The sequence below is a fragment of the Lynx rufus genome, unplaced genomic scaffold, assembly GCF_022079265.1.
Source record: "Lynx rufus isolate CCGP_SWC_20201006 ecotype Redwood Valley unplaced genomic scaffold, mLynRuf1.p SCAF_2, whole genome shotgun sequence".
NCBI classification, from domain to species: Eukaryota; Metazoa; Chordata; class Mammalia; order Carnivora; family Felidae; genus Lynx; species Lynx rufus.
Genome location: NW_025814834.1, coordinates 190968568 through 190990849, shown reverse-complemented (window position 1 = coordinate 190990849; position 22282 = coordinate 190968568). Strand labels below are relative to the sequence as shown.

General features: G+C 40.6%; 1 protein-coding gene and 1 pseudogene across 6 annotated transcripts in view; one reads left to right on the top strand and one right to left on the bottom strand.

Annotated features, from left to right (window-relative positions):
- The window catches only part of NFYC (nuclear transcription factor Y subunit gamma), a 66908-nt gene that overhangs the window by 26233 nt on the left and 18393 nt on the right, over positions 1-22282 (top strand). For all 6 annotated transcript variants that reach the window (XR_006962627.1, XM_047082605.1, XM_047082603.1 and 3 more), the window contains exons 2-4: positions 11481-11593; positions 19010-19081; positions 20813-20926. Coding sequence is in view for 5 of the 6 variants with exons in the window: in XM_047082605.1 (XP_046938561.1) it covers positions 11489-11593; positions 19010-19081; positions 20813-20926 (291 nt within the window). In the remaining variant the exon portion in view is untranslated. The remainder of the gene's footprint in view (positions 1-11480; positions 11594-19009; positions 19082-20812; positions 20927-22282) is intronic.
- Positions 8402-8484, bottom strand: LOC124516654 (uncharacterized; annotated as a pseudogene).

The window sequence follows — 22282 nt, the reverse complement described above, 5'->3', positions numbered from 1 at the left end:
GGGAAATTTGTCTTTCCTGAATCCTAAATTCACTAAGGTCAGTAAGTAGTTGAAGGACTTTTTCCGAATGGATATGAGGTTAGAGTTGTGTTATGTGTTCTATGGTGTTCCTTAGTTGTGCAAATGCACACATTATGGTGTGTATTGGGCACCCCCTAGATTTGTGTCCTTATCTGGAACCACAGATTGGTATTTTTAGATGCCTTATGGTGTTTTTAGATAATCAGTTGCTTTATATTTCCTAGCTGTGATTTCTAATCGTTGCTTTACCCCTAGTGAGGTAGTTAGGACAAAGGAATTCTGATTTCTTGGAGTGATGGCTGCACAAGTAAAATAACATTGTCATCATGTTCACAATGTGGCAATGGCTATAATTTTGCGACACTGAATAATACTGAGTCAGGTGATTCCTCCTGTTAATGTGCACGTCTGGAAACACCTCCAGCCAGAGGGCCAGGCTAAGGCTATCTCTGAACCAAAGGGAAGCAGTAAAGGGACTTCCCATCACCAGGCCCCCAGAGAGTTAACTTGATCTACCAAACCTTTTCATCCTCACTCTTGGTTAATGACCAGGTAACCTCAACTTCCCAGTCCTTGTGGGCAACTGCAGCTTTAACCAGTTTGAAAACAAAGCTCTGCACTTTGAAATGTATAAGAATCTGGCATATTGGTCTTTTTTTTGGAGTACTTCTTCCAGGAGAATGATGGACTTATTTATGTTCCAGGCTTCGAAGACCTATACATTCTTAAGTTTTTGGTCCTCTGTTGAGTTACTAATTCTACGAAGGGAGGAGGACATGCGGTGTAAAGAGCACAGAACTGAGTGTCGGGACACGTGGATTTTCATTTGAGCTCTGGCATGTGCTTGCCCTGTGCCTTCTGACAAGTCCTTCAGTCTGTGTGAAGTGTTTTTGTCAGATGGGAATATTAATTAGTACCTGTGCCGTGTTTATAGCGAAAAACAAATGAGATGACAGAAAGAGAGTTACTGTACAAAGTGCACATACAACGTGTACAGATGGAAAGGACTAGCATTACCATCTCAGTTGCTTTCCACTCTTTGAAGTCGTCTTTACATTCTCAGTTCCTGACAGCTACATACCTGGAGGTAGGAGGGTCAGTGCTTGTTGGGCCTGGAGGATTTGTTTCTTCTGCTTTTTTCATTGCCTGCCTTCCTTTCAACATTTAAGTCAATGATAAAAGACACTTAGCAGAGGGCAGAATTTAGTGTGTCTGTGAATCAGCAGAATCCATACAGCCAAATCGATACAACCAAGCTCGCATTGACATTCTTACAATACCCTGCAGGTTTTTAATTGAGAATTCTTTGCTCACTGCCCTACCCCCGGTTTTAGATGGATTAACTCATCAGCACAATCTCCCGTTTTCCAGTGGAGTCCATGATTAGAGAATTATCTGCATTCGTGGTATGTTTTCTGAAGAAGAACAGGTTTCTCTCCAATACCTACTTTTTTTTTTTTTTTTTTTACTTTTCTGTTGGATTACTGCACAAAGGTTATTGCACATCAGAGTACAGGCACTTAAGAAGGGGTTTCCCCATGTGAACATTTCAGAGAAAAGGACCCAGAGTGAGGCCAAAGATACTTGGAGTCTTAAAATAGTTCTTGAGGAGCTTGTATTTGTCCAGTAGATTTGTGTTGAATTCCTACTATGAGCAAGGCATGTTTCCCTTGAGGATGTGCCAGAAACAAAGACAATTACATAAGAACTGGGGAGAAGATAGGAGCAGGGAAATTTTAGGCTTAAGAAATAATGTGCCAAATAATAACATGCCACACGAGTCTGAAGAAAGTGAATATGTTAATTGTAGAAATAGATTTTATTGGGTGCTGGGAATGGTTTCTTGGGGAGAAAAATATTTAGTGGTCACTAATTAGTGAGCGTGTATATTTAGTTTAATTTGTTACAGTTGTACTGTAAAAAGCAAGCTTCTTAACGGTGCTCCCCCCCCCCAAAAAAAAAAAACGTAAAAGATTGGTTTCAGTCCATGAGATAGTCTGAATAGTTCTTGCTTTCAGAACATGTTCCCTGTACTCCAGGGTTTGGGATGGAGATGGAAGGAGCCAGAGGTCTCTTCAGAGCTCAAAACAGAATCTTTTTCTTAGCCTTTGGGGCCAGGTAGGGTGGAGGCTGCCTAGACTCTAGGTCTCCTGTGCCCTCTAAAGTAACAAGATTTCTTCTGAAGGACAAAGCAGCCACACACACTCCTAGCTTACAGAAGTCTGAGGTGTCCAAGGAGACATATTCTAGGAATTTAAATGTTTTCGGCTTAGTCTGGAGGGGAAACCTGCATAGCTACTGGTCATTGACATTCTCAGGGATTTAAATGTGGAGCATTCCTAGTCATTTCCATTTGAATTCTTTGCTTATTTGGATCAGTACACTCATTCTAAATTTAATAGTTTAAAGGGCTTTAAAATTTATTTCTTGTCTATTAAAAGAGATGGGAGAAGATTTCTCTGTATTTGTTTTTAGCATATTTTCTAAGAGTCCAGTTTCAGATGCATGGAAACAAAGTAAGTCTAAATTAGAGGATGAAGCAAGTTGAGTTACTGGCTACAGTACCTAAGGGAGGTTGGACTTTGGACTTGATGTTCTGTCTGAGACCATTCAGGCCAGGATTAGATGTCTTATCTAGCTCTGAGCAGTGAAGATTATATGCCATCTGGCATTTGTATGATTCTTGGTATTTTTCGAGGCCTTCTAGCATGTATTTTCCCATTTGTGTGCTGCAACTGCCCTGTGAGGTGCTCCTGCAGGTGAACAAAGGCCCCCAAGAACTTAAGAGATTTGCCCAAGATCATAAACATAGCAAGTTAGTCGTCAGAGAGGGAGAACCTCCATGTCCAGTACATTTTCTTTATGTATTTATCCTGTACTTTACTGCCCCCCACTGTTCACAGCTGAGTATTCATAGGTGCTGCCTACTGACCTGGAGACCTGCAAAGGGGAAGGAAAAAATAGGAAAGAAAAAAGGACAGAGCTTGGAAAGAGACAACAGAGAAATAAGAAAAGGATGTTTATATGGTAGTAGATAAGAGTGCTATTAGCATCTTCTATTATTGTCACAGAAATGATGGGAGCAGGTGGATAAAAATGATCATTTGGGTTAAGGATTTGAGTCATTGATCTAAGCCAAGACTGCTTATCTCTCTGAACAGTTTGAATATACACATACCTTAAAACAGTGCAAAAAGTGAGGATGAACAAGCTGACTTAAGGCAAGAACAGAATTTTAGAGCTCCACCATTAACTATATTGTGATCTTGAGCAAGTAACTTAAGATAACTAATCCTCTGCTTTCTTATTTGTAAAGTTGAAATAATATTGATCTCTTTATCACTGAGCTGAGTGAAGATCAATTGAGGGTAATGACTGTGACAAGTAGTTTGTGAACTCAACAGCTCTTAAGTTGGCATCGAAACATTCTGCAGAGTCCTACTTCTCACCTCTCCTGGGCACACACAAATACAGGATCCTGCCAGAACAGGAAGAGGTGGTTCTCAGGGTTTCTGAATCTCAGAAGGAATCCAGTAAGCAAAATGCCTCTTTGTTTTAGGATACAATTTAAAACTCAGGCTACTGGCACTGTTTGTCTCCAACTCATGTCAGAATTCTCTTTCAGGCTCAGAGCCTGAAAAACCAGTAACTCTCCATTCTTCTTGCAAGAATTTATTTACTCTCCAGAGGTTGGAGAGTCAAAGAGATTAACAAATATTCCTGTGGGGCGGAGCGGGTTGGCCCAGCTCACTCCTTCCTAATGGAGGCTGAACAGGTGAGGGAGCTGTGTAACAGCTGTGTGATCTAGGGCAAGTTTCTCCACCTCTGGTGCTAAGTTTCCCCATCAGTAAATGAGGGATGACACTCTCCTGTCATGGAAGGATTCATTGAAATAAAACTTAACAGTTTCGAACTGGGTTCTAAATGTTATCTGATCCTTTTTGTGTAAAGGGCCAGATAATATTTTTGGCTTGCAGGTCATACAGTTTATGCTGTAACTGTTCAGCTCTGCTAATGTAGCATGAAAGCAGCCTTAGTGTAAGTGAATGACGGTGCAGTCTTCTAATAAAACTTATTTTATGAGAACAGGCTGCAGGCCAAATTTGGCCTGTGGTCTGTAGTTCACAGACCCTTGCTTTAGAATACTTCACTAAAATACTTGATTTTTTTTTTTTCCTCCAACATACAAAATAGTGTTTTATTGCTGTCCTGTATGCAGGGATGGTTTAAGAACATTACTGAAGAAATGAAGAAAGTGTGTGAAGTAAGATGTTTACACATCATTTTCTATTCCACAGAAACAAATCTTAAAATGTTTTGTTCATGCCTTCCTATAAGTTTCATTGCTTATACCAGATGCTGTGCCTTCATTTATTTTCTAGTTATAACTGCATTATGATCTGGCCCTTGTTTAAAAGATTATGTTGTAGTAGATAGCAAACAGAAACATGTTTTTGTTTTTGAAGCAAAGTGTTTCTGCTGCCAATTTAAAAATGTGTCCTTGTGAACAGATCTTTGGGGAGAGCAATGTGCAGCTAGTTCCAACCCTTCGTCTTTTGGGAAGCATGGTTTTTCTAGTAGGCAGTTTGAAAAGCAACTTCATACCTAGCCTCTTGGAGCTAAAAACAGACACACCCTCAAACATTGAACTTGGCATTAATCAGGGTTGGGGAAAGGGGTCTTCAGTCAGGCTGCATTATTCATTCTTATAGTACTGGATACTGTATAATCACCTGTGAATAGTAAGTATGACTAGCTGATATATAGTCAAGTAAGGGTTTAGAACTTAAGTAAGAAGGTTTCTGGCACTATGCTTAGTGCTTTCTTGCGTGATTAAGTAGAAACCTTAGATGAGCTTAAATAAAGATTGTTGACCCCTCTTTTCTCTCTAGTCACCCTGCCTTCTTTTGTATTCATTCACTTATTGCATCAACTAGTGAAGTGTCGGTCTTCCATACCAGACCACCCCTTTGGCCTGCATGGTGAGTATACATTGCTCCTGGAGTGCCTTAGTGGAATGACTGGCCCAGGGCCACCAATTAGTAGGCAGTAGGCCAGTTCACAGACGTAGGTCTTTTAATTTCCAGAGTGATGCTATTTTTCTCCTGAAATTGTTGATTTGAGATTGGTTTTATTGTAGAGAACGCATGCCTCCTTAAGGTTTGAAATACTCTTTAGCCATGATTGATGATGGGTCCATCTGTACAAACTTTAGAACCAAATTGACTGTTGGTGGAAGTGTTTGGTTTCAAAAGTCTCAGTTTTCAAATGTCATTTACACTTTTCTTTGTAGTTTAGAAGAATATCTAAAATAGCAAGCACAAATAAGCTTAAATCCTACCCCCTTCTTATCCATCTAGTAATTCACATTAACATTCTTTTTTTTTTTCTGTGTATCGCTCTCTCACCATTTGAAATATAACATTCCAACAGTTTTGGCTATTTCAAATAAACCTGGAGCTAACTACAATAAATATCTGAACAGTACTGGAATGTAATAGAAGGCATGCAAAAATGCTGGCAGTTGGGCAAGATAAAAAACATGTCATCTAATGACAGAGGAAGGCATGCTCAAAATGCAAGGCACAAAAGGGAGTGAAGAAGGTATGTGCTTTGCACATAGGGAGATAACTGATACATGTTAAGTTGGAGATACACAGGAATGATTAAGGTTGCTTATAGCCTAAAGGCCGCAAGTTGGATTGGGGGGCGGTCATTAAAAGGAAATGGTGGTACCAATGTTTAGATTTGTTTTTCAGTCAAAACTGGGCTAAGATATATTTGCATTTGACAGTAAGAGTATTGTTTTTAGGTGAAACCTGACTGCCTGGAATGGGTCAGCTCTAGTACTTTAATAGAAAGCAGTATTGGTCAAGGGTTGCGTTTCATTTCAAGGGAGCTTTCTTTGATCTTTTTTCCTTGAACAGTTGTTATATTAGGGTTTTAGGTATTATCTCCCAACAACATCTATTTGGTTTTAGTTATTTTCAAAGAGCTATAAAGTGGGTTTAGGAATATTGTAAAGGACTTTCATAGAGCGAATGAGATTATGTGCCAAGAAAAGAGAGCTAAAGTCTAAAGGTACAGAGTTTTAGAAACCAGGGCATATTGCAATAAAACTTATATTTCTATATAATTTTATGAGGTAGATCTTTTTGATACATCCTGTTTCATGTCTAGGCATATCACTGAGGGAGGATTTGGTGAATCGTGGTACCTGGTCAAGAGGAAGAGCTTGGAATATTTCCAAGATCTTAAAAAGAGGAACACTCTGTTCTGAGATGTTTTGAAAACTGCTTAGGTCTCTTTTTCTTTCTTCATCAATGATAGAGTAACTGGATATTAGAGTGACAGCTAGATTTTCCATCCTTCAGTGATATGATTGAATCATCTCGTTTCCTCCATTCTTTTCTCCTTCTCTTCCTGCTAATGTATGGCCAGAGATACTTGCCCTCCTCCTACTTACCTTTTGTCATTAATTTTTCAAACTTTTCTAATCTATCGTGGTCACCTTCCTGACAAAGTTCTGTCTTTCAAAAGATTTACACTTGGGAATGGTATGCACCCATGTTTCCAGGCTTCCAGTCTGCCTTGCAACTTGCACAAGGTGTGTATGGGGGTGTGGGGGTGTGGCCTTCCTACCCTGCCCTTTTATCTTAAATTCACTTCAGTAAGTTTCAGGTGGATTTCTTTTTTTTTTTTTTTTTTTTCAACGTTTATTTTTGGGACAGAGAGAGACAGAGCATGAACGGGGGAGGGGCAGAGAGAGAGGGAGACACAGAATTGGAAACAGGCTCCAGGCTCTGAGCCATCAGCCCAGAGCCCGACGCGGGACTCGAACTCACGGACCGCGAGATCGTGACCTGGCTGAAGTCGGACGCTTAACCGACTGCGCCACCCAGGCGCCCCTCAGGTGGATTTCTGATTGTTGTCCTTCTTACTTTAAAGGCCCAGAGAGAACCCCCTTTATCTGAGCTTCCCAGAATAGCTCCTATAACCACTTCCTTTGGTTGTTCAGGCAATCCCATTAAGTCTATTTCAGGGCCACACTCCTCAAGAGACCTCTTTTTCTCAGAAAGGCCATACCCAGCAATTCTCTTGCCTCTTCATTCAGAAGTAATCAAACTGGGTGCTAGATACTGTGAGGGATCCAGAGATAAATCATATTTAGGTCCTACCTACAAGGAGCTTGTAAACCAGAAAGGGAAATATGATAAGACATACACATAAATAATGATCATATAAGATAATCTGGTGAAGGCAGAAAGAGGTGCAGATCAAGGGCCCTGAAGGTTCACAGGAAGGAGTGATCACGTCCAGATGGGGATGTTTAGAGAAGACTTGTGGACAGATGGCTGTTAAGTTGAGCATTGGAGAAACAGCCTTTTTGTGATGGACCTTGATTCTTCTCTTTCTAGCTTTGGAAAGCAAACTGTTTTTAAAAAAGCAGGTAAATTAATAGATATTGGGAGTTGAGATTACCTCTGGCAACAACCATTCTATATACTTCATCTGATCCTTATGTCTTTATTAAATAGTTAAACATCTTATTCAGGTAGTATGAAGTAATTAACATGAATGGTAAATCTAATACTAATAATTAAATCTGGGAAATTCTATGCTGCATGTCTCATGAGTGATCTAAAGCTAATACAGCTTGATCTTAAGGCAGTTTTGTTGTCAACTGTGTATAAATAGCTTTGTCCTGTGATGAGATAGCAATTTAACATGGAATAAAAAGGATCCTGGAATATAAATCTTTCTTACTTTTTAACATACCTTCTCTCAATACTCTAGAAAATGAATCTGGCATGTATTTCATGAGCTGTAAATGTTATGAATAGGCTACTTCTGTAGCAGAATCAACTCAGTGGCAATTAATGCATTAATTATTAAAATCAGAAGTAATAAGATTAAGGTCAGTTTATATATTTTTTTAACTTGTTGGGGTGTTTGGTGAGCAAAATGCTGATTAGGTTTCGTTATTTTAATCCTGTGCCTCGGTGGGAAAATATTGAGAACACCAATTTGTTCTTATAAAATCTGTTGCTTGAGATTTGGTCTAATTTCTTTTCAATTAATTTTTTTTGAGAGAGAGAGAGAGAGAGAGAGAGAGAACGAACACACACTGGAGGGGCAGAGAGAGGGAATCCCAAGCAGGCTCCACACTGTCAGCATGGAGCCCGACATGGGGCTCAAACTCAGGAACCATCAGATCGTGACCTGAGCCAAGTTCAAGAGTCAGATGCTTAACTGACTGAGCCACTCAGGCACCCTGAGATTTGGTCTAATTTTTAAAGCCCTGTGTAATGACCAGATCTGCTTTAATGAAAACCTTTTGAATGAAAGTAGTCACCTTTTCTTGGAATTTACAGTAACAAAGAGGTATTAACAGAATTACCTACTCATCATCTCTGTGCAAAGATGCTACACTTGATCTTAGCCAAAAGGCCGAGAAGCAATCTCTGTGCAGAGATGCTAGAAATCCTGCTCCTAATGAGATCTTCTGTTTCTGATGAGAATACCTTTGGTTTTGAAGTCAGAAATTTATAAAAAGAGGTTTCTGGATGGAAAAATCATAAAGCCTATAACTCTAAATCCAAAGCTCAAGTGGAACTTTGAAAATAAAACCTAATATAAAGAACAGTGAGAGCTGTTCAAAGATGGAAAAGAATGCCTTATCAGCAAGCCATTTTCCCAAAACTGGGAAGGGAGATACTCATATTGAAGTTGAATGACCACTTGGGATGGGATTGAGGAGGTTCAGCAGAGGTTGGAGTAGAGCAGTGTTCTTTAGATAGGTGGGCCTTGGCGGCTTTTGATGTCTTTTTTTTTTTTTTTTTCCTTTTTTCAGTCCTAAACTTCTGTGATGCAATAGAATACAGAGGACATTATTATTGACTATATTTTGTCATTGTCTGTGATTTTCTAATGCCGATGGGCATCTGAAGTTAGATATTTAACCTTTAGTACATTTTTCAATTCTAGAAATATTTGACAACTTCTGTTTTGTACCTAACCTTCACTCCTGACAGTGTGTGGCTCTGAGCCAGCCAGGTTCATTGATAACCTATTGACTGCACAGATGTTTGGGAACTGATCATACCAGCACATCCTTAGTTGGGATAGTTCAAAATTTAAAAGCATACTGTCCACAGACAGAATTTAAAGGTGCTTCTTGAATTGAGCACCTTTGTAATGTTTGTGGGAACAGATCACAGGACAACCAAAACTTGTTACCAACTTTCTAAATCTCACAGACCTTTTGCACTCAAACTGAATCTACCGGTCACTAGCAAGTATACAAAAATATCACACTGGCAATGGTTCATCTTCCTCCTTTGACTGTAGCAGTTTGTGTGGCAAATTTTGCTAGATCAGGCCTATCCATGGATCCATACAATAAAAAGTTAGATTCTTTTTTAAGTTTTTTGATACTTATTTTTATTTCTGGAAAGATTTTTTATTCCATTTTAAAAGGTTACATACAGTCTTCATTGTCCTGAGTACCTTGTAGATATCTGTTAATAAAAATAGACTTCTCTAGGGGCGCCTGGGTGGCTCAGTCGGTTAAGCATCTGACTTCGGCTCAGGTCATGATCTCATGGTGCGTGAGTTCGAGCCCCGCGTCGGGCTCTGTGCTGACAGCTCAGAGCCTGGAGCCTGCTTCCGATTCTGTGTCTCCCTCTCTCTCTGCCCCTCCCCCGTTCATGCTCTGTCTCTCTCTGTCCCAAAAATAAATAAACGTTGAAAAAAAAAATTAAAAAAAAAAAAAGAGAGAATAGTGTATAGGCCATGTGCATACAATGATGAATGAAAATGTCGTGGGAGCTGAGTTGAGAGGACCATACTTGGTTATTGAGGACTAAAGATTTTATCTAGTCGTTTCAGCTGTGATTCAACACTCTTCACTTTAATTCCCTCCAGAAACTCCAGGATCATATTGCTTCCTAGTACTTAGAGTTCTGTTGATGTATGGAGCTGCTTGTTGGCCTCCACCACCAGAAATTGGCTCCAAATCTTTTCCCATTACATCATCACCCACTAATGTCATTACACCAGAGTGAAATTTGCTTTGAAGATTGTACTCTTGTTTTCCTTCCATTTCTTTCCTCTCATCATTTCCTTTAGAAGGAAAAAGAAAAAAAAAAAAAAAGAGAGAGACCTCTAGGACAATCCTGGCAAATATTTAAGAGGGAATCAAAACACCCTCACAGTCTAAACCGATGATTTATCAGCCCTCATTCCACTCGGCTGACGGAGAGTGATCTGCCCAGTGTGCGTCCACACAGGGTCTGGAAAGGAACACGTTTGGTCACGTGATGCTTGGCTTTGGTGCTTTTCTTTCAGCCCTTCAGAATTAGTTCTTAATGATTTACATAGCTCTCTGCCAGCATCCTGTCACTGGCATGTTAAACCTTTTTAAATAATTTCCCAGAATAGAAATTCTTAGGACATCACTAAGTTTCTTGTTCTTTGTATTTAATTAAACTGTTTCTTGCATTTAAGTATTTGCCAGATAAGCATTTATGCCATCTGGAGTTTTTTACTTTCCCACCGTAAATCTTTTAAGACTTTATAGTATCATCTACTGTTCTAACTGATATGGGGGTTCTTATTCATCTTCCCTCCCCCATCACAAAAGCAGTTGACTGCATGCAGGTTTTGACCCTCTTTTCTTCATCCTAAATTTAATTCCCTGTTATTTTTCAACCACCTTTAAAGCTTCCAGTTGACAGTGTGCTTTGTTTGGCTTTGTTCCTAACAGAAGGCTTCAGGTAAGGAAAGAACTGGGAAGTGGTTCCAGTTTGGAGACTTGGTGCCACCCACTCAATTATTGGCCAAGGCTTCAGTGCTTCTGTGCCCTTGGAGGGAGATTAGCTGGAGAGTAGAAGGAATAATAATCATCAGTAGCCTCAAAGAAATGGGGCCACGGTGTCTGAAACAAAGGAATAAAATGGGCTCTTACTTTTAAGACTTGGGTTTACATTTCTATACAGTGTTAGTCACTGGGACCCTCAGTATGTCTGCTGCAGGCTGTGACATGGAATGTGAGAAACCATGTTGAACTTGAAAAAACATTCAAGGGAATGGCATTGAAAATTATGGACCAGACTAGAGCACCAATCAAGTACCCTTTTTGCCCCCTCCTAAGACAAGACATTAAAAGGCCTGATTCACATTAAGATTTCAGTTTGGATTTCTAGTAATTTTAGGTTTTCTAGTTAGAGCTCCTTGTTAGTGTCTGTGGTATAGGTTGGATAGAAGGGAAAACTTTTTCCATATGTTTTTGCTGACATTTAAGTTTGTGTCAAGAGCCTCTTCACAATTATATACCTTCTCAGATTGAAAAATTGAATGAATTTGTGAAAACAGCCATAAGGAAAGATATAAATAACCTGAACAGAAAGTCTGCCGTTATTACTTCTAATGTATCTTATGTATGTGTTTATTTTCAGTTGTGAGAATGTCCACAGAAGGAGGATTTGGTGGCACTAGCAGCAGTGATGCCCAGCAAAGCCTCCAGTCCTTCTGGCCTCGTGTCATGGAAGAAATCCGGAATTTAACAGTGGTAAGTAAGAATGAGAAGCTTGTAGAGTATAAAGAACTATGAGATGAATAACCAATACTGAGAGTAAAACGTTTTTAATTTCAAGTACATTTACAAAGGCATAGTTCATTCCTTACCTTTGGGTGGGAACATGAAGATGTAATTTACCTTAGTGAGGTAACTACAAGGGTTTTCTTTTTATATCTTAGTGGCTTTCCTTAGGCATGTGGGTGTATAGCGGATGCTTTGATGCAGAGATAGCTTAATGTGAGGCATATCTTTTGGAGAATGTGGAAAAACAGAGCTCTCACCTTCCTTCAGTAGCTGTAGCTCATTTCTTAGTCCTGTTTCAGTGGCCCTGCCACATTTCTGGAATCATAAATGCTGTTGGGCAATTTATTCAACAACAAATCTGTAAGCAGGCACTCTTTCTAGGTGTTAAAAGATACCCTTTAGATCAGGGTTTCTGCACAGCAGCTTTATTGACATTTAGGCTGGATCATTCTCTGCTGTGGGGGACTGTCCTGTGCATCGTAGGATGTTTAGCAGCATCTCTGGCCTCTCTACTCATGAGATGCCAGTAGCAATCTTCTCCAGTTGTGACAACCAAAAACGTCCCCGTACATTGGCAGGTGTCTCCTGGGGGCTAAAATCATCCCGTTGAGAACCACTGACTTAGAAGAATCAAATATAACCCTGGCCCTTGAGGGGCTTACAATCTAGTAATTACAACCAGAGTCATTTATTCAGTGAATATTTATTGAATATGATAGTGAATATACTTACTGAGGCAGGCACAGTGATGAGTCTAAAGCAGTAAAAGTCGAAGTGCTACGGGATTACAGAGGACATAGTGCTTGTTCCTCCCTGGTTGAGTTAGGGAGGCTTTAAGTAAAGGGAACATTTTTTTGGATCTTGAAATAGGAGAAGCATTCACCAGATGGAAAGGATGGGTGTGAGAGTATCTTAGGTAGAGAGATTGGCATTTGTAAAGGCCTGGAGGCCCAGAGGGGAGGGCCTTCTGTTTCAAGGAACAACAAGAAGTTCAGAGTGGCTGGAGGTTACTGTGTGAGTAATAGGGGTGAGGGGAAGAGTAAAGTGGTATGACAGTGGTAGAAGGAGGTGAGACTCATTAGAATGAAAATATTTCAAGAGTGTAGTGTTATTTTCTTAGTGAAGACTGTTCCATTTGGTGTCATTTTAGCAAATACTGAAGGATCTCTCTGTTTTAGATGTGTCATTCCTGCCCGGAAGGCATTAAGCATCCTAGCAGAACAGATACTGGACTGCTTCCTAATGTAGAACTCATGTTGCACTTTCTTAGAGCTAGTGGTCTTTAAATCTCAGACGTAGGAGGTCAGTTTATTTGCTTACTCAGCAAATATTTATTATATACCTACTGTGGCTGTGCTACTTACTGTGGATCCAGTAGCGGGCCAGACAAGATCGTTGCACTCAGAGAACATGCATCCTGGTGGGAGAGAGAGACTCTATAAACAAGCAGTGAATGAATAAAATAAAATAACTTCTCTTTATGGTAAAGGCCCCACTGACTTCAGGGCTTAAAAAAAAACAGATTCATATTCTGATGTACCTGTAGGTCATGTTTGTTTATATGGGGCATTTCAGCAGCTGAATTTGGCTTGGCTTTTCTCAGAGTGGCTTGCATTCACAGATGAATTTCCCCTGAAAAGTCATTGTTTCTTTTATTTAGTGTAAAGGTGGTGGTTACCTATACTGTCTCAGATAGAGGAGAAAAAGAAATGATAAAGTAAAATGTAGGGTATTTTGCTCATATTTTGAGTGGGTAATCTCAGTCAGGCTTATCAGGTGTTGGTGCAGGAGTCAGCCTGGCATAAAGCTAGTGCCCTCTTGGGCTGTGGTGGGATCAGGCCAGTGCCGCAACTCCAGCTTGAGCATGGAAGCAAAAATTCAGGATCAGGCAAGTGGCCAGATAAACTCTGGAGGTTCAAGCTCAGCACTTAACTTTTCTGTAGTTTGAGTTTTGATTTTTTTTTTTTAATTGTGGAAAAGAATATGTAACAAACTGTGTCATCTTAACAATTTTAAAATGTATAGTTTAGTAGTGTTAAGTATATTCACATTATTGTGAAACAGATCTCCAGGACTTTTTCATCTTGCAAAGCTGAAACTCTATACCCCTGAAACAACAACTACCTTTTGCCCCCTCCCCAGCCCCTGGTAGCTACCATCTACTTTCTGTTGCTGAATTTGACCACTCTGAGTACCTTCCATAAGTGGAATCATACAGTATTTGTCCTTTTTGTGACTGGCTTATTTCACTTAGTGTAATGTTGTAGCTTATGACAGGATTTCTTTCCCTTTTAAAGCTGAATAGTATTCCGTATATATGTGTGTACCACGTTTTGTTTATCCGTTCATCTGTCAGTGGGTATTTGCGTTGCTTCCACCTCTTGGTTATAGTGAATAATGCTGCAATGAACATGTGTATTCACATATCTCTTTGAGACTCTGGGCTTTGGTTTTTATTCGTCTTGGTTTAATTTGCAAGTTTGATTGCCAAAAAAGCAGATGGTGGTGTTGACCAACTTTTATTCTCTAGACAGCTAGTCTACCAGAGGTTCAAAGTGGGTTACTCTGAGGGATTCAGTTTTAGTTCACATTTTATGAATGAAGAGAAAGACCAGCAAGGAGGACAGTTGTCTTTAATGATTCTTCTATAGATGGCTAAAGCTTTTTCCCCCTTGAAAAAGACTCCTGGACCACTACCATGGGACCGCTTAGATCAGATGCTTAGAGCAGCGGTTGGCATTTAATAGGTGCACAATAAATATTTAAGTGAATCAGACTCCCCTACTTGAGACTGAGTGTGAGGCAACATCAGTGGCGACTTCAAGTAGGGATGCGGTCTACTAAAGTTGGGGTGCTCTTTCCTTTGGTAGGACCCTTCTTTCTCCTCTGCCTGCAGCACATAAAGGCATCTTCCTCTCTGCCTGTGTAAATACTTTAGTATTTAATCTGTGCCTTTCCAGAACTCAGCAGTACTTACAACGAGACTTCTTCAGATATGTCAGAGCCTCTTAGGTTGACATCTCAAAATTTTGAACAGATTTTTAAAAAATCCATAGGTTCAAACTGTCCAAATGTAGATAAAGGTTTTGCGAATATTCATAAGGTGTTGGAGTCCCTCTAAAACTGGGACAAATTTGTTCTAAAAACAAATTGAAATTTGCTAGGTGATCTATTTCATGATGTATTGGGAACACTGGCCCCAATCATTTTGGTCTCAGCTTTGCAAAAGCAATTTATCTTTCATCTCAGCTTGGCCATTATGTTCTCCTCGCTCTTAAAAGACTCTGTAATTGTCCATAAATCCAGGTGATGTTCAGTTGGGATTGAAATTGGTTAAAAATCATACCAAAATGATGTACACTAGGATGATTGTGCAAAGTACCGTATTCCTGCTCAACAGAGCTCTGGGAATGATAATTAACAGACTTCTTGGCATTGAATTTTATCCCTCTAGACCTCTTTGAAAGTGGGGAAGAAAAAGCTAACTTCATATTTTTGGGGGGCAGGTGGGGAAGTGCAGCAATGCTGAATCTTGAAAAATCTCCTCCTCTTATTCCCTCCATTCCGTTCAGCCTTTAGTTAGCTGTAATTTGATGCATAGGCCACTTTCTTTTAATTGCCAGTTACATCTTATTTTTTGGTGCCTTCAGATTGGACGGTGACATTTCTAACATTACAATCAAGCCAGATAACCGTTTAAACAAGAACTTGGAGATGAAGGTTGGTGGGCTGTTACAAAACAGGTCTTGTGCTGTTTGAGCCCTTCCTGTCGAGCAGCGCCTCTTTAAAGTTTATTGTCTATATGAACCAGATGAGGATCTGGTTAAAATACAGATTTTGAGGGGTGTCTGGGTGGCCCAGTTGGTTGAGCATCCGACTTCATTTCGGGGTCATGATCTCTCAGTTCGTGGATTCGGACCCCATGTCGGGCTCTGTGCTGTCAGTGCCGGGCCCACCTCAGATCTTCTGCCCCCACCCCCTGCCCTGCCTCCATCACTTGCTCACTCTCGCTCTCTCTCGCTCACTCTCTCTCTCAAAAATAAACGTTAATAAAATATATATGTATATATATTTATATGTGTGTGTATATGCATTATATGTATTATAATGTATGTATATTATATATACACATACACACATATATATATGTGTATAGATTTTGATTTAGTACATTTGGAGTGGAATCTAAGTTCTGCATTTCTTTTGAGTTTCCAGGTGATGCCATTGCTTGGTCTGAGGACCTCACTTTGAGTAGCAAGGCTTTTAAAGCAGTGGTCCTTAATTCTCACTGTGGGTCATAGTCATCAGGCGAGTTTTCAAAACACTTGATGCCCCCTAGAGTTCCTTGTTCAGTTAGTTAGTCTGTGGTAGAGCCCAGGCCTCTTGATTTTCAGAAGCTCCCCAGGTGTTTCTAACATGCAGCCAAGGCTGAGAATCAGTGCTTTGGAGAGGATTAGAACATGGACTTTGCTGGAATGCCTGACTGGGTAGGACTGGAAAAGATTTCTCATCATTATTTGAAACTCCGGATGTTCTTTAGTGCAGCCTGAGACCCGTTGACTTTTCTTTGGCTCCAGATTCTCATTGAGTGAATTCAGACTTCTTGAAACTCGGCGGTTTCAGATGGCAGTGTTTTTAATGTAGTTCTTTGGTTGTGGTCAGGACCATGAGAATTTTCTGAGAGTGAATCTGTTCTTCCCCCTTGCTGATATCACTCCCAAGGGTACAAAAGAAAAGTCAGTATGTGTCAGTTGTTCGTCCACTTGGATCAGCATCAGGAGAAGTTAAATGCTATTCACATCAGTTGCATGGCTGCCATTGACAAGGGGAGCAGGGAATTGAAAGGCAATTTAGTGGACCTTAGCCTGTTGCTGGTGAAAGGGCTCCCCTCTCCAGTAAGCTTGTCGTAAACCCTTACACGTGACTGAAAAGGTAGGATGAGATTATAGAAGACTGGGCTCTTGTCAGCAATAATGAACCACACACGCACATATGAAGATCCACTTTTCACACACTGCGCCTTGAGATCTCAAGGTCTGGGGATCACGATAAAGTTTCCCAAAAGAAAAGGCTTTTTGGAAGGGAGACTTACAGCAGAGTTGTTTTGTAAATTTCTGCCACCTTTTATATCTCTACAAGATGGGACCCGTTTTTGTTTGAAGAATAGTCTCATAGAAATTCTAGAAGTAATACTCTTTCAAGTTGGGGAAGGAGGTCTTCTTCTCAGCTTTGGGCTTTGGTTAAGAAATTTTAGAACAGTCGTGTGGAAATACATTAAATAACCAAGCCCAATGAGAGCACACTTGCAAGAGAGTTAAATCTTGTGGTCATAATCTTGTGCTGTATGTATCACCCTGGGAGGCCTTCCAAAGGAATTATCCCCAGCATTCTCTTTAGCATTTCTGTTTAGCATCATCATTTTGTGTGGTATGCCACATAAGAAGGAAGACCAGTGATTGATTTCTGTGGTTAAACGTTTTTTAAAATCCCTTTAGGGTCTGGCCCCAATCCAGCATTCCCTTTCCTGCTGCTCCCCTCTGTACTCAGATCATACATCTAAAACTTAAATAGGCCATGTTTTTTTGTGTCACCATACTTTTGCTTCTGACTGAATAACATTCTCATACTTTTCCAACAAGCAAATTTTGTAACATCCTTTAGACACAGTTCAGATGTCAGCCCTTCTGTGGAACGTTTGCCAGCTCCTCTTGTTCATTCCAACCCCTCCCCTTGCCCCACCAGCTGCCTATTTCCTTTCTTGTCACTGGGATTTTACACCCCCATCCTAGTATAGCATAGGGGGTTATATTTTTTATGTGACGGTCTTTGACAATTAAACTATAAATCTGTTCAAAGATAAGAATAGACTTGCATCTTTTACATAGTAGCAGGTATCATACATTCACTATTGGTCGAGTTGCATGAATGAGTGAATGAAAGAGGAGAAAAATAAGAATAGAAGGAATGTATCCTCCTGTCCTTTTCTGGTGAAATTCCAATCATTTGAACTTGTAAAGCTCTGCCACTCCAGAGGTAGTTTTAGTAGAAGCCTCATGGAAAATGTTTTACCTAAGTTGGAAAGAGAAAAGGTAAAAAAAATTGGTGTTGGAGGTTTGCGGAGTTGGTGAGTGGTCCCAAGCAGCCCGTTGGGTTTGTGAGGAGAAATCCAGTGTCTCGGTGTGCATTTTATCCTAATAAAACTAACTCTTCCTTCTGTAGTCATAAAAATGGATTCTGGGAAGGCTGGTGATGTTTTTCTAAAATGCCCCACTGCCTTCTTTGACATATAGTTGAGAGTTTCTTTTGGTCTTAGAATAGAAAGTTCACTTATGCATGTTCATTATACCAAATCTAAAATAATAGCTGCTCCTTCCATAATGTGATGATGCAAATTCCCAGATGAGCACGTTGGGTTTGGTGAGTCACATTTCAGACCACTTATAGAATCAGTCACTTGACACCTGGGCCCAGTAGGGGTTTCGCTGATTTTAGCCAATCTCTCCCTTTGCACCTTTCTCTTCACTGCGGCTCTGAAACCCAGAATTGATTTTTATTTCTAGAATTGCATCCATCACTGGGCATGTGTTTAAGTACCAGTAGTATCAAAAGGGCTTAAATCGCAAATAATTGAGTAGTGCTGGTAAGAAAGCCCTTTCCTAAATTCTGTCCCTAGTAAAGTCATGTGGTTTCCTCCCATCCCCAGGGCAGTTCCTAAAAGGCAGCTGAAAAATTTACCCATTTTTCTCCATACTCTTCCACTCCCACCCCAAACCCCGAACCCCAACCCCCAACCCCACCCCCAAGCAAACTTCAGAGACCAGGCCTTTGCTGCTGTGATGGGAAAGGCCCTCCTCCCCGATTTCTGGTGTCAGGTTAGTGCAAAGGTCAGAAGTAGCCCATATCAGCCAGTGCTGGCTGAAGACAACTGTGGGTCACAGTGGTCAGGTGCTGCTGGCACCTTGCCCTTGTAGTCCCAGAATAGAAGAAAAAACTAGCAACTCAAAGGAATGCCCTTGAGGCAAAAGTCTCATTTTAATCTACATATCGCAGACTGGTTGGTGTGCTTAGGGGGACGGCGGTGGGCACTCAAGATGTACCTCAATATTGTGCTGGCACAAAATCTGATATTGTTTGGGGCTACTCTTCATGAGGGCGCTGTTAGATGGCATTGTAAGTTTATCCTGAAACCTTTAATTGTCTGGAGCTCTGCATGGGTTAAGAAGAATTTTGCTCTGAAACTTGTATTCTCTTCATTTAATTTGTAGCTCCTCTCCTGCCATGTTTTTTGAAAGGAGGGACTAAACCAGTCACAGTGTTTCAAGATGCCTGTCATGCCCTGTTGATTGTCCCCACCATTTATGTGCCTCTTGTTACTCATTTCAGAAAGATTTCCGAGTACAAGAACTCCCACTGGCTCGTATTAAGAAGATCATGAAACTGGATGAAGACGTGAAGGTGAATTCACATTCGTTTTTATTATTCATATTGAAGTTATAATGGTGGGTAGGTTGTCGCTCATTTTTGTAGTGCTCAAAGCTTAAAAATGAAAATTTCGTTATTGTTTCTTGCTTTTTTTATTTCGTTCCTGTCTAAAATTGTTAAGTGAGCTGAAATTGAACAGTTTTAATTATTATATCTTGCTTCTCTGGAAATTAAGGATATCTTGTTTTCCAGATGTTGATAATATGCTGTTTGCCTTTTTTTTTTTAATGTTTATTTTTTTGAGAGCGGTTGAGAGAGAGCAAGCAGGGGAGGGGCAGAGAGAGAAGGAGACACAGAATCTTAAGTAGGCTCCAGGCTCTGAGCTGTCAGCACACAGCGCAATGCAGGGCTCCCAAATTGTGAACCCCAGGATCATGACCTGAGCCGAGGTCGGCCGTTTAACCGACTGAGCCACTCAGGCACCCCTGCTGTTTGCTTTTTGAATCACCCATCCTTTTCACTGTGTAGGGTAAACACAGATTATATCAGCAGGACAGTGCCATCTTCTCAGTTAGCATTTTATTGCAATCTCTAGTTTGTCAATATAAGCTCTAAGAAATGCTTGATAAAGATACTGCTCTTGTTCTAATTTTTCAATCTGTGAGTTGTTTTACATGAATGACAACCTGTGAGGTTTCCTTGCAGGTGGCTATTTCTGTATACCTAGGCGCCCACCTCTTATTTCAACTCTCAGGAAGAGAGCAACACTCTCAGCTTTTTCTTTTTTTTAAGTTTATTTATTTTGAGAGAGAGGGCACACATAACACGTGAGTTGGGGGCGGGGGTGCAGAGAAAGAGGGAGACCCAGAATCTCAAGCAGGCTCTGTGCTGTCAGTGCAGAGCCCGATGTGGGGCTCAATCCCACAAACGGTGAGATCATGACCTGAGCTGAAACCAAGAGTTGGACACTTAACTGAGCTACCCAGGTGCCCCTTCACTCTTCTTATCACTGAAAACTAATAGTCCCTTGTGTTTGTATAGAAAGCTAACAGTTCACAGCAATTTTCCCTTTTATTAGCTCTCACTTCTCCTTCCTTAACTCCAGAGCTCTTTCCATGGCTCTGTCCTGCACAGACCAGCTCACCAAGGGTTCAGAGCCTTGTTTGATCAAGTGCTTGAACTTTGAAATCAGACATGGCAAAGCAGCTTACATTACTTGAGCACTTACTAAGTGCCAGGCCCTGTGCTGGGTGCTTTTATATACATGACCTCATTTGATTCCCACAACAACACCGAAAGGTTGTCTTCTTTTTCAATATGTGAAAAGTAAAACCCAGGAGGATGGGAAGCCTGAAATTTTATCTAAATCCATTGGCTCTCAAACTCATTATCTTTCCCCACATTGTCTGTCCTTGGATTAGGACCTTAACCCTGCCACTTAACTGGCTCTTTGGCCGTGGGCAAGTCACTTTACCTCTCCTAAACCCTAGTTTCTTTAGGTTTCTTTGAAAGTCTGTTATGAGAATAAGAAAGTATGTGGTAGTTGCTAGAAAAGTATTCTTTTTCCCTCTTCCTTTCTTCTACTTGCTTTCTGCTTTGCCCGATTCTTAAGGATTTACTTTACCTTGGAATCTCTTGGGACTGCCACCTTCTCATTTTCCAGCCTTTACCCCATCGTCGATGGCAGGACGTGAGGCAAGGGACAAGTGGGCTGGTTTGAATGACATGCTGGTGATTGACAGGGAGGGCCTACATCTGTTGCAGATGATCAGTGCAGAAGCCCCTGTGCTCTTTGCCAAGGCAGCCCAGATTTTTATCACAGAGTTGACTCTTCGAGCCTGGATCCACACGGAGGATAACAAGCGCCGGACTCTACAGGTAATGTTGTAGACGTACATGGGGAAAGGGGACAGGCAACTGCCCTTGCCTTTGTCTGCTTTTCTTACATCATTTTGGACCAAAGATTGTTCTTCCTTAGGTTTCTGTCAAGCTGATGTGTGTAATTGGCATCTTCCTCCCACTGTTGTGAGGCAGGCATACTCTATGGCCATGATTGTATTTCCCCACCAAGAATCTTAATTGCCAATTCTCACGTTTTTCACAGCTCAGTGACTGAACTCTTCACTTGGTGAGCTTTGACTATAGACAGAGGCTCAAGTGTTTGATCTATTTCCAGATGTAAACAACTTCTGGTTGGAAGCCTTGTGAGACTCCAGGAGAGGGCAGTCCCAGGAAGAATCCATCTCACTTACCTCATTTGCCTTTTTGTTCCTTGTCTGCCTTCCTGGGAACCCTTTCCTTTTCTTTCTCATTTTCCTTTTATTTTAAAAATCAACATTCACATTGTGTGTGAATTTCCCTTTACCTCCAAATTGAAGATGCGTGCTTATTTATTCTGCAAGTATTCATTGAACACCTACAGTATGCCAAGCAGTGTTCACACAAAACAGAAAGAACCCCCACACCCTTGGGAAGGCTACATTCTAATGCAGCTAGACATTGAGAACTTACTTTATGCGGCTGTGAAGGAAGCCTATGACTCTAGAGAGATCCAGTTAAAGCTATCTTCAAGATGAGTCCAGATTAAAAAATGAGCAAGACACTTGGACAGTGTTTCAAAAAAGATACCCAAATGACCAATAAACATATGAACAGGTGTGCGGCATCATTGTCACCTGGGAACTAGAAATTAGAACAAGACACTGGTTTACATCCACTAGAATGGCTAAAACAAAAAGGACTGACAATACCAAGTGTTGGTGAGAGAGTGGAGTGAGTGAAACTCATATAGTGCTTACCGCTGGTCAGGATTTGAAGTGGTCCAGTTGCTTCGGGAAACTGGCACTTTCCAATAAACTTAAACGTATCCCCACTGTGTGACACAGCCGTTCTACTCCTGCGTATACACCCTGAAGTGTGGATGTTATTGTGTAAGAATGTTCATAACAAGCTTACTTATGATGGCCAAAAACTGGAGACAACTCAAATATCCATCAAGATGGGGATATAGAAACAAAAGGTTATAATCATAAAGTGGATTACTACTCAACAACAATAACAAAAAACTGTTGTTCCATACAATGTGGGTGAAATCTGAAAAAATTATTATGTTAAGCAAAAGAAACCAGAGGGGGAAAAATTATATAACACATGATTCCATATACTCTTACCATCTGTGGTGATAGAAACCAGAGTAGTGCTTGCCTCAGATTCAGGGGGGAGGGCAGTTGATTG